The sequence below is a fragment of the Pygoscelis adeliae genome, unplaced genomic scaffold (assembly GCF_000699105.1).
Source record: "Pygoscelis adeliae isolate BGI_AS28 unplaced genomic scaffold, ASM69910v1 Scaffold190, whole genome shotgun sequence".
Classification (NCBI taxonomy): domain Eukaryota; kingdom Metazoa; phylum Chordata; class Aves; order Sphenisciformes; family Spheniscidae; genus Pygoscelis; species Pygoscelis adeliae.
In genome coordinates this window covers 284,678-296,503 of record NW_008823922.1, presented here as the reverse complement: position 1 = coordinate 296,503, position 11,826 = coordinate 284,678, and the positions used below count along the sequence as shown (strand labels likewise).

General features: G+C 39.2%; 1 protein-coding gene across 2 annotated transcripts in view; it reads left to right on the top strand.

Annotated features, from left to right (window-relative positions):
• Window positions 1–11,826, top strand: part of PCGF5 (polycomb group ring finger 5) — a 67,520-nt gene that overhangs the window by 26,137 nt on the left and 29,557 nt on the right. For both annotated transcript variants that reach the window (XM_009320101.1, XM_009320093.1), the window contains exon 2: window positions 159–467. In XM_009320101.1, coding sequence (XP_009318376.1) covers window positions 356–467 — 112 coding nt within the window. In that variant the 5' untranslated portion in view covers window positions 159–355. The remainder of the gene's footprint in view (window positions 1–158; window positions 468–11,826) is intronic.

Here is an 11,826-nt window from a genome sequence, read left to right as displayed (position 1 = left end):
CGGAGCTTGGCTGCCGAGCGCCGGGACGCAGCTGCTGTTATGTAAATAATAACCCGGGTGGCCTTGCCAAGTTTATGGCGACACTTGTCCTCCGGGGCACAGTCACCGGTGTTGTGCTGCCAGGCTTACACACCTCTCTCTTTCCACGTGTGTTACAGGTAGGAAAATGACTCGCCTGGCACGGGAGCAGGCGTTACGAGCCATGTCTCTGTGAGACCTCCAGAATTAAGAGCAAATGCCTGGAGAAGTCCAGTTGCACAGAGCAGCGCCGCAGCTCTTGTGAACCGCGGGCATCGACGCCTCTCAGACTTGCTCCTCTGGCCCGAGCACTCTGCCAGCGTTTCCTACCCCACGAATGGCTACTCAGAGGAAGCACTTGGTGAAAGATTTCAATCCTCATATCACCTGCTATATCTGTAAAGGCTATCTCATCAAGCCAACTACAGTAACTGAGTGCCTCCATACCTGTAAGTAGTGCTTTGCAAAATACCCCTCCTTCATAAGTGTTAACTTCCTTGAAGTGTAACGTGTTTAATATCATCTGTGTGCCGGTTTTTGTTTATTTCTGAAGTGTTGCATGAACCATTCTGAAGTGTTGAATGGCCATTTGGGCCATCTTGAGGGCATGTCGACCCTGCTTAACACCTTGCAGAGTAAAGATATCCCTTTTCTTTCCCCCAAGCTAGTGGTGGTTGTGCTGGCTCTAGCACCAAACATTTATCGCTGTTGCCTGGCTGATCTAAAGTAAGATGATTAGGTTGGGTGTGGTATTTTGATAATGCAACTATGCTTTTGAAACTTAAGCCAGTGTATCTGTTGGCAGTGTGTGTGATGGATACACCAGTTTGGTCAATACTGGCTCACATCTCTCTGTAATGTGTTCCGTGGCACAATGCAAAGAAACACTTGAAAGTTGGCAAAATATTTATTTAGGGAGTAGATCTCTTTGCATGAAACTCACTCAGGAAAAATTATTCAGGTTGTCTTACGCTCCTAATACTTCTAAAACATTGGTGTATATGAATTATATTAAACATAGGAATGGTCCTATCAAACTCAGTTGTGTTACTTCCACAAGCTAAATTACTTACGTGCTTGATTTTTTTACATTTATTCCTGAATAGAAGACAGTTTGCGTGGACCTTCTTGAGAATTTGGCATCTTTCCAAATAAAATTTGAATTCTTCTAAAAGAAGAGTAAGGGGAACTATATGTTTTCTGGTAGATTTCCCATTTTTAAACCTTTAATAAATACCATTAAAAGCCTTGTCTTAGCATTTCCTGTCACTTCTGTGCGGTGTTGTTCTTGCAGTTGTTATTGTCTTCACTGTTAATTTTTACATTATGGTGTTACGTCCCTAGAGTATCAAGCACATAGAGAATTAAAACATCTCATTCCCATATGTTGTTCATAGTACAAAGATAATATTGTTTACCATTATAATAATATTATTTTTAGTTTAGTTTTTGAGAAAAAAAAATGTCAAACAAAACCCCCCTCTATGTGGATACCAGTGTCTTGATTTAGGTATAACACATCCCTCTTTTAAGCCTGTAGGGAACAACATGGGGAACTGGTGTGTTTTTACAGAAGAGCAGTGATGACCAAGGGAGTCACAGCCCCCTTATATTAGACTTTTTGCAAGTCTAATATCAGCTAAGGATTATAATGTGTTTTGTGATATTATTCTTCTGTTTTGGGTTACTTGGTAAAGGAATTTAAGTTCAGGAGGAGAAAAGTTAAGCAAAGTGTCCTTATAAGAACTTGAAATAAAACGGGAAGGAGAGAGGTATATTAGCTATTATTAAATTATCCTTCCCTTTAAAGAAAATGGAAAAATTCCAGCGTTAGTTAATTTTTTTATGGTTGAAGATTAATAAACAGTAGTAACTTTTAAAAGGTTGGGGTGAGGGGAAAAAAAGTTGCACCAGAAATCAGCTCAGACTTAGAAGAAAAAATTGGTTTTCTTATGGTATCTTTCTGTTTAGATAATTTATTTGTTTATTTACTTTCGCTCCCATTACAAAACAATGATGGCAGAAGGAGCATTTCTTTCTCAGCAGCATCTGTTTCTTCTGTTCACTTGTAGATTGTGAGCTCTTCACTGACACAGCTCTGTTACTGCCTAGTCCCCAGATGAGCGCACGTGAATTTTACTGAGCTTCCACATAGTTGCACAGTTCTCCTCACAGAAAAGCTGCCACATGTTTGGGTCATTAAGTAGAACTGCAGGAAAGAAGGTGGTGTTTCTTTAAAGCAAAGTTTAGTTGCCAAAATATGAAGCTTACAGTGATGGAAAGGAAAACAAAAAACTTCAAGTGGTGATATAGAAGCCTTATGTCTGTAGAGGAAAAGGTGATCTGTATGTGGCAGAATTCAAGAAGATACTCTGATAAATTATTTTACGCTTTGGCTTTTAGAAATGTTTTTTTTTTTTTTAAAGTACAGGTATGGTTCTTCAGTCATATCCAAATAGTTACCACAAACTACAACAATTTTAACTGTCCTTTGGTATTTGTCTTGTACTACTAATTGCCGTAATTCAAAACTGTTGCACAAATAATCAAAATCTGCAGATATTAACGGTTTAAGAAGCAGCATAAATTCATTAGATACTGGGAATACAGTGTATTGCTCCGGACAAGATGAAAAGCATGCATTGACATAGATGTTCTCCAGTGATCATAGAGGAACTAACATGATCAATAATAACTAAGTCAGTGGTTAATTCACATCATCTGTGTTTGCTGAAAAATGTTAAGTAGTGAAGTTCTGCTCTGAGAAATGTGTGCCTTTTTAATAAGACATGTTTCTGATGGGGTTTTGGAAATGTTGGACAGACAACTCCATCATTTACTGGGAAGAGTAAGTGCAACTTGGGCATCAGCAGTACAAACTTTCCTATCTCTGTTGGGAAGGAAATGCTTATATTACTGCAAAATAATTATTCTGCAAATTCAGTACTTCATTTCTTTTTTGCTACTTGCAACAGAATGGTTTTGTCTTATGGACTGAGACCTTTTTTTCTAGTCTGTTACACAGTTGTCAAGGATGTTTAAGAACTACGGGGTTGAGGCAGGCCAGATGTGAGATAAAGGGTATGTCCCATTATCTGTCTCCTGAGTCACTCCGTTGTTTAGTACAGTGTGCGCTTACAAAACTTGGAAAATAAACTTTCCTCAGGAACATTCTTTAGTGTCCTAAAAATATCAGACTGTTTACACAATCCTAGAAATGTTGGTTGGAAGGGGCATCTGCAGGTTGTCTAGGCCAACTTCATGCATGAGGCAGGTTAGTTGCCAACACTATACCAGGTCAAGCCATGGCTCTGTAAAGCTGAGCTGTGAATTTCCAGCCTCTCTCAATAACCATTTCCAGTGCTATGCTATTTACCTAGTGAAGAAGTTTTTCTGAATGTCCTACCAAACAACAACTTGTGACCATTGCTCCTTGCGGTACTATTTGCCACTACCAAGAAGAGCTGGGCTCTGTCACTCCTGTAACTGCTGTTCAAATGGTATAGGCTGTTCTTAGATCACCTGTTAGCCTCAACCATAATTTGCTTTTCGTAAATCGATATTGCCTATTCCTGATTACTGTCCCTCACATAGTTGGAAATTGATTCCGAGGGACACGGCGTGATCTGCCATCTTTCCAGGGAGCTAGGGGAAACTGTTTAGCTACAGTTACCTGGGTCATCCTTCCCATCTTTCTTAAAGGTGGGCATAACACACTACCTTTTTCCAGTCATCAGGCACCTCCCATAATCACCATGATTATGGTGATAAGCTTTCAGCTTAGTGAATCCTACCCGGCCTATAGATTTGAATACATCCAGCTTTTCTCAGTAGGCCCTAACCTGCTGCTCCCTGGCTGCTGGTCATCTCTCTCCTTCCCAAATCATGCTGGTATGCGTGGAGATCTGGGATCAGGCTCTGCCTGTGAAGACCATGGCAAAAAAGAGATTGAGGACTTCAAACGTTTCTATATAATCTATTCCTAAGTTGTTTCCCTCATTGATTAACAGACACGCATTTTGTCTGAACTTCCTTCAGCTGCTAGCCTACTTGGACAATCTCCTTATGTCCCTCATCAGTTTTAGCTATGGCTGGGTTTTGGCTTTCCTAATTTTGTCCCTACGTGCCAGAGCAATGATTTTATCTTTTTGCTTCCCATCCTTGTTTCCACTTCTAATATGCTCTGGTTTTGCGTATTAGTTAGGAAGCTTGTGCACCAAGCAGTTGTTCTGACAAAATTCCCTGTACAATGGGCTGGTTAGCTCTTGAGGTCTAAATAAGTTTTCTTTAAAACAAAACAAAACAAAACAAAACCAACAAAAAAACCAGCCAGCTCTCCTAAGTACCTTTCTTTCTAATGATAGCCTCCTTGGCAAATCTGACTAGCAGTTGGTTAAACAAGCTGAAGTCCCATCTCCTGAAGTTCAGAATAGGATTCTGAATAGAATCCTATAGAATAGTTCTGAACTATTCTTGAACTATTAACTCTGCTGTTTAACTTTGTATCCTTCCTCGAGATCCTGAGCTCAGTCATCCTGTGGTCACTGCAAGGTAAACTGCCATCTGTGGCTGTATTCATCACCAGTTTTTCCCTGTTTATGCACAGGAGATCAAGTGGTGCATTACTCCTAGTTGGTCTCTCTAGTATTTGCCTTAAGAAATTGTCAACCAATGCAGTCCAGGAACTTTCAGAGATGTCCTTCCATGCAGGAAAATGGCCAGAGATGTAATTTTCAATATCAAACCAATAATCTTGCAACCAGAGTGTTTTTCAGATTTTGCTAAAAACTTATGCTCTCACCAGGAGATCCCAAAAGAACTTCACTGCAGCAAAATTTCCCACCCTCAGACAAGCGAGCTGAGCTGCTTTCATATTCCTCCTCCTGCAGAAGCTTCAGTCAATGGCATGTAGCAGGTCTTAAAGGTTAGCAGATCTGTCTTATTTTGAAATAGAAGATTTCAACCCAAAAAGTCTTTCTTGACCACCACATACTGAAATTATCTCTCCCTTTTAACAGAAGGGAATCCAGTCTGACTGTGTCTGGTAATTGTAATTAACAGTGGAGTAGTCTCACATGTAGTTTCTGAGAAGAGTGGTTAAGTACATTAAAGTTTTCTGTCCTGTTTTTATGTAGACACTATCCCTAGAAGTAAGTGCTTTTAAAGCAGGTTTAAGGTAGCTAATTAAATACTTCATTAAGCACACCAAATGACTTGTTACATCTCTGTGCCATCACTGAGATGGGTTTGATGTTCCACTAGCTGTGCGTATCCTGTGCCCCTCCTTTGCTCACTGGATCAAAGAGTGATTAACTTTGAGAAAGGAGATCCATGGAAGAATTCAAAGGATGAGTTCTGACAAAGAATTTGTCCCACAGTTAACTAATTAAACTTTCTCTTGTAGAATATTTTGTTTGAAAAACACAATATGAAGTTTTATTTAGGCATCTTGTTAATCAGCATTTAAAAAATAACCTCCAAAGAGTCTTCTCATTGAACAATATGTGTGCAGATATGCATAAGATACGTACTTTTTTTGTTTGCATAAGATGACATACAGCACAGTCCTGACAATTGTATCTGTATTTTTCTGCTGCTTACAAAGATCTGAAAGAATGTGTGAACCAGATACCTCTGTATTGAAAAACATAGCATTGTGTAGTATGTTATGGTTGCCAGCCAATTAGCATATGTCACACAAGTACTTTTATCAGCTGTAGTAAATCATCTTATGTGAGTTTAACTTTTATTGTGGTTCATATGAAGTGTCATAGTACAACCATGAAATTCAGGTCCTCATTTCACTGGCATGTGTAGCGCATACCTCAAAATTCTGCAGACTGTGTACATTTTGGTTAAGCTGTTTTCTTTTGCCAGTTTGCTGCCACACCGTGACCTACAGTAAAGCAAGTGAAACCATGTCATTTTGTTAACCTGTACTGGAGGCATTAAAGGTTTTTGGTTTGGGTTTGGGTTTTTTTTTCCCTCTAAGGTGATGAATTAAATATAACCATAATTTAATTGTGGTTAAAGATTCCCTTTTTCCCTACCCTTTTCACCCAATACTTAGACTTCATCCCATTCTCTGAAACGTCAAAGTGATAGGCTTTGAAAAATGTTCAGTGTTTTATGTTGAGAATAACAGAGGATGATTATACCTATCATACCTGAAAATACTGGTTGATGATCCTACTCCTACTAGAAGTATCACATGTCAGTTCATTGAGTGCTAGAATTTATGAGTATTTTTTACATTGCTATCAGTAAATCACATTTAGTTTTGACAGGCAAATCCTCATAGCACTGTAGCTTTACATGAGAAAAAGCAAAAGTTGTTTTAGATTACTGCAGTATTGATTTACAATTTCAGGGTTTTTTTCATGGTATAAGATGACCTCGTGATTTGAGCTGGCTGCACAAAGACTTGATCCGGATCTGTATGTTTGTTGGGGTAGGGAATACATCCATATAGGACTGGCTTAAGATTCTTGGTTCAAAACATTATGATGTTTTGTCTGTATATAGTCTACTCAAAGACCTCTCTTACACTGGAGATTAAGCTCTTTATTAATCATTAGTCCCTTTCTTGGACCACGCATGGTTTCCAAGGGTGCCATCTTCTCTCAAAAAAAGGTATAAAGAGAGCACATAAATCTATTCAGACTGAGGAATTCAGTTCCTTTCCATAGATTGGTTTATATTATAAATATTTCTTCAAGTTACATTATTGTGGACTTTAGCAGGCTTTATGTTTAGCAGTGTTTAGTATTTGGAGGTTTTGGGGAGTCAATGATCTGACTGTGTCTTGGTTATCTATCAAGTGGCGTAGAGTTCTGAACAGTAATAATTGCAAATTTCTTCTAGGTCTAAATGAAAGCCATAGCTCAGGTAGGTCCTGTTTGTCTTTAGTTTGGAAAACAAACAAAAAGGCTAGCAAAGCCAAGTTTAAAATATCTTTACAAGACAAATCAATGAGTCCTTTTCAAAGCAGTCAGATCAGTGTCATCTCATTACAGACTTCGAGAACTCTGACGTGAATGGAGCAAAGATCCCAAGAGCAAGTGAAGGGAATTAAATACTCTTCACCGAATTTCAGACATAGCTTTTTTAAAACACAGGGAAATGCTTTCTGAAGGTAGCTTGTACTAATTGCTTACAAGAAAAAAGAAACCACTCTGGTATTGATGTGAAGCCACTGGTGACCCTTTTGAAGAGTTTGGTGCTATTCCTCTTGGAGTCTCCATTGCTAAAAATTTCCCAAATAAGAGAAGGTTAGGGGTTAGGCTTATCAGTTCCAAAATTAATATTGACCAATACCAATTACATTTATACCATTTTTTCCAATTTTTTATTCTTTATCAATCATTTAAAATTGGTGTCAGGTTACAAAGACTGACTCCATCGAGATTCTGCTGTTTCTACCAGAAAAGAGGCTTACAAAAAAAAAATTAAAGACAGACCCCTTCCTTTATTATAGGAGTTAGCAGAAGAGGAACTCCATCTCACTTGCAGTTCTCCATTGAAAAAGAGTTATCCCTAAGCTGGGTTTCTGTGAAGTCAAGTCAGAAAAGGTCTAAAGTAAACCAAACCCATATGTTACTTACCTCAGTGACTTTCAGCTGAATTTCCATATGGCCATTATTCACAACTGTGTTAGACTTCACAATTTCATGATCATACTAGCTTCTCAGCCTTTTTTTCCCCACGCTCTTTAAATTGAGGTTCTCCAACTAATGGAATTTCTGAGATAGCAGATGATTAACCTTGCAGTTCTCGTCAGTATTGTCATCACCCGCCACTAATCTGTACACTGTCTCCTGACAGAAGTAGTGTATCATCTCCACTTTCAGCACAATACAGATACCAGGATTATGAGATATCAGGTGCTGCAGTTGACGAGCTCAAATGACAATAGCATATTTCACAGATTCCTTGAGAAGCTTGTGCAGAATATGGTTATTTTCATTCTCATTGAAGTCATTCAAGAAGCGCTTATTCTAGGACTCGTTTCAGACTTTTTCCATATCTGACATCTATTTTAATAAGTTAATCCTATTTAGCCCTTTGGTTTACTTCACGCAGACCTAGTATCTCTACATTTAATTGCTTTGATGCTCTCTACTTCAGTAATACGGAAGAATCATGCCCCAAAAATGTCCTGGGGCTTTGTTTTTTTGGTTTTTTTTTTATAAATAGGAAGAAGACATCTCCTCCATTAATGAATGGGGAAGATACGATTTTCAACAATGTTAACCACTTCCATTCATGGTAATATTTCCTTTTCTAGACTATCTTCTTTCTCAAAATCTCTGGGTTGCTTAAATAAATAAATTTAAATGCAGTTTAGCCACTATGTCTGCATACAGTCTTCTGTTTGAAATATTTTTAATTTTTTACAGTGATTACAATACGTATTACTATCAATTAAAGAGCTTTCTCCATCATGCTTTTGTGCCACATTGTCTTCTCTTTTGATTTTCCTGTCGTGTTTAGAGTAGGACCTTGTGGTTTAACTTCAGTCGGCAACTGAGTAGCACACAGCCGCTCACTCAGTCCTCCCCCCTGCCCCGCCCCCGCTGGGATGGGGAGAGAATCGGAAGGGTAAAAATGAGACAACTCCTGGGTTGAGATAAAGACAGTTTAATAGGTAAAGCAAAAGCCGCGCACACGCAAGCAAAGCAGAACAAGGAATTCATTCACTCCTTCCCATCGGCAGGCAGGTGTTCAGCCATCTCCAGGAAAGCAGGGCTCCATCACCTGTAACGGTTACTTGGGAAGACAAACGCCACCACTCTGAACGTCCCCCCCTTCCTTCTTCTTCCCCCAGCTTTATATGCTGAGCATGACGTCATATGGTGTGGGATTTCCCTTTGGCCAGTTGGGGTCAGCTGTCCTGGCTGTGCCCCCTCCCAGCTTCTTGTGCACCTCCAGCCTTCTCAGTTGGTAGAGCATGGGAAGCTGGAAAGTCCTTGACTAGTGTAAGCACTGCTTAGCAACAACTAAAACATCGATGTGTTATCATCAACATTATTCTCATGGTAAATCCAAAACATAGCACTGCACCAGCTACTAGGAAGGAAATTAACTCCATCCCAGCCAAAACCAGGACAGACCTTTTTATGATTGGCTCATTTTTCACTTCTTAAGAAGAGCAAGATAAATGAATGACATGATACCAGGATGGCCTATTTCAGAAAGAAAAGCTCACTTCATCCTAGCTTTCTCATGAACATTGTATCAGAATTTCATAGTAATTAGTGTTATTGGCTGTTGTTTTTTTTTCAATTCAAATGACATGGCACGCTCGTGATTTAGCTGGAGCCGTTTTTTGGACAATCTTCAGGACTACTGGTAGTATCAAAAAAGTAAAGGTACAGTAATTAGAGTTTGAAGATAAGCAAGAACATTTTTTGAGAATATTACATTATGTTGTTTGGCCAGCTAATGAAATTCTGTCTGTGCACTCAAATGGTGTTGGTGGCTGCTTGCAAGTAATTCAGGTCTGGACACCTGTAGGGTTTCTATTTGTTCCTCAGTACATGTTTTTACAGAGCATTACGTCTTATGGCAATGCCTGTTCAAAAAGTGTAACTTCGGGAAAGTGATGCTGCTGCTTCATCTGTGACTCTGAGACCCGCTTGTGACACGTCCTGACCTCAGGGGACCAAGCATGCACCCTGTTATCTAGCTACAGCTGAGAGGGCTTTTTGTTTATTCCATGTTACTATACAACACCCCTTCCTCTCCAGGGCTGTGTGCCTGAAATGAGGGTACTCTCTGTTACCTTTGACGATGCTGGAGGTTGTGCTTAGAATCAGGATATTTGTTTAAAGGGAGCACTGCAGAGCAGATGCATGACACCTTTTGGTGAGCAATGTCATGTTCTTATCTATTTACTCTAAAATCTTACAAAACTTAAACCGTTTTAAGGTGAACTGCAAAAAAAATTAATAATTGTGATATCTAAAGCAAACAACACAGTTAAAAATGTCTATAATAGATGTAGGTGAAGAAATGAAAAAAATCCCACATCTATTTAATCTTGGTATAGCTAGCTGAAATCAGAAAGCTCTAACCCTTATCCAGCTAGTGCATTAATTTAAGAAAAGAGGACGGAGATTGATATTCTTGGAGGGGTGATTTTTGTATATATTTTACTGTCTGTGCCTCTTCCCTGTTATATCATTGTGTGTATGTGGCTGGGTTTTGATTAGTGGCGGAACTGAACTATGCCTTCAGTTGCTCCCTGTGCTGCTTTGTATTTCAGGTGGGTGACAGAAGGAAAGACAGTTCAGATAGTTACGGGAGCTGGGATGGCTGAGGAGCTGCTGATCAGCTAAAGAATTCTACCTTGTGATGTTTGCCCCTGGGTTGAACGTGTGCTGACGCTACATCTTAAGAAAAACTTTGAGCTGAGAATCTTCATATCTTTTCAATTTCAAGGATATCTTCTGTTATTTTCAGTTCTAGAGGAGATTCTCAGTCATATTAATGAGGAGAGATTATAGAAATCTTAACTTACATATATTTTAAAAGCTGTTTGGACTTGTGCTTTATTTAAGCGTGTTCTTAAATGCACTGTTGGACTGGCATGAGGGCTTCTATGTGGATGATGAAATTCTTTGTATTCTGTAAGTGTAGTAGTAAAATGTTTAGTTTTAGGAGTATTAGTTATAAAAAGTATATAGAAAAGTGAAGAAATGTTGTAGGTACAGAACATCACATTTGCTTACCCTTTGGAAGCGTTAGGGAATGCTTGTGCAAAAATCAATTAAGTCTAGTAATTTAACAAATTATAAAAGATCTGTGATACAACAAGAGTTCTGTGATTACAGGTTCTTGCATCTGTATGCCAGCGCTAAATACCTCACAACTTGAGGTTAAGAAAAAATTAACTTGTATCCTGAGGGCTGAACGGTGCTCTCATAGCATCGGTGTTCTCGGCTGTTTTGGAGTCCTTATGTGCAGAGGACAGCACTGCGCCCCACTTCCTGGGCTTGTTTGGCAGGACTCGTGGGCTTCCTGAGCTCATTTTACCAGATCATCGGAAATCTGCCCTGCATCCAGCACTGCTAGAGCCATTTAGCTTGGGGAGAGCGCCAAGAGCCAGCCAGAGAGCTCTGAAGTCTGTCCGTCAGACTTAAAGGGGAAAGTTCATTGTAATTTCAACCAAAGCTATGAAGTTAATGTCTTTACATTAGTGTTTTAAAGCAGTTGGAAAAAACACCTGCACAGAGGTTTAATGTGTGTGCGTTATCAGTGTCAGCTGATTTGTAGTAACTCTTCTGGCATACTAAGGCAAAGATAAATGCAGGCTTCGCTTATTAGGTGACATTTGTTAAAGGAATTTCAAGATTCCTTAACGATTGTCATACAATTAGGATTTACCAGCTTGTTTTAGAGGTACTCTTAGTTCTTTAGATAACTGATGAAAGAAATCACAGTGTTTCAGCAAGAAGCATATTGCAATTGCAGCGGTCCATTTATTTTTTCAGTCCATTTACTGATGAATTTGCAGTTCTCATTTCAGCTTAGGTGAAGTAATAATAAGCAGAGGATAGAGTTTATCTCCATCCAGAATGGTGTAACGCAATAATAATAGCAGGCATATTTGTTGTCATCAGCTTGGCTTCCATTTTCTTATTATCATAGAATCATTAAGGTTGGAAAAGACCTCCAAGATCATCGAGTCCAACCGTCAACCCAACACCATCATGCCCACTAAACCATGTCCCTAAGCGCCTCATCTACACGTCTTTTAAATACTTCCAGGGATGGTGACTCAACCACTTCCCTGGGCAGCCTCTT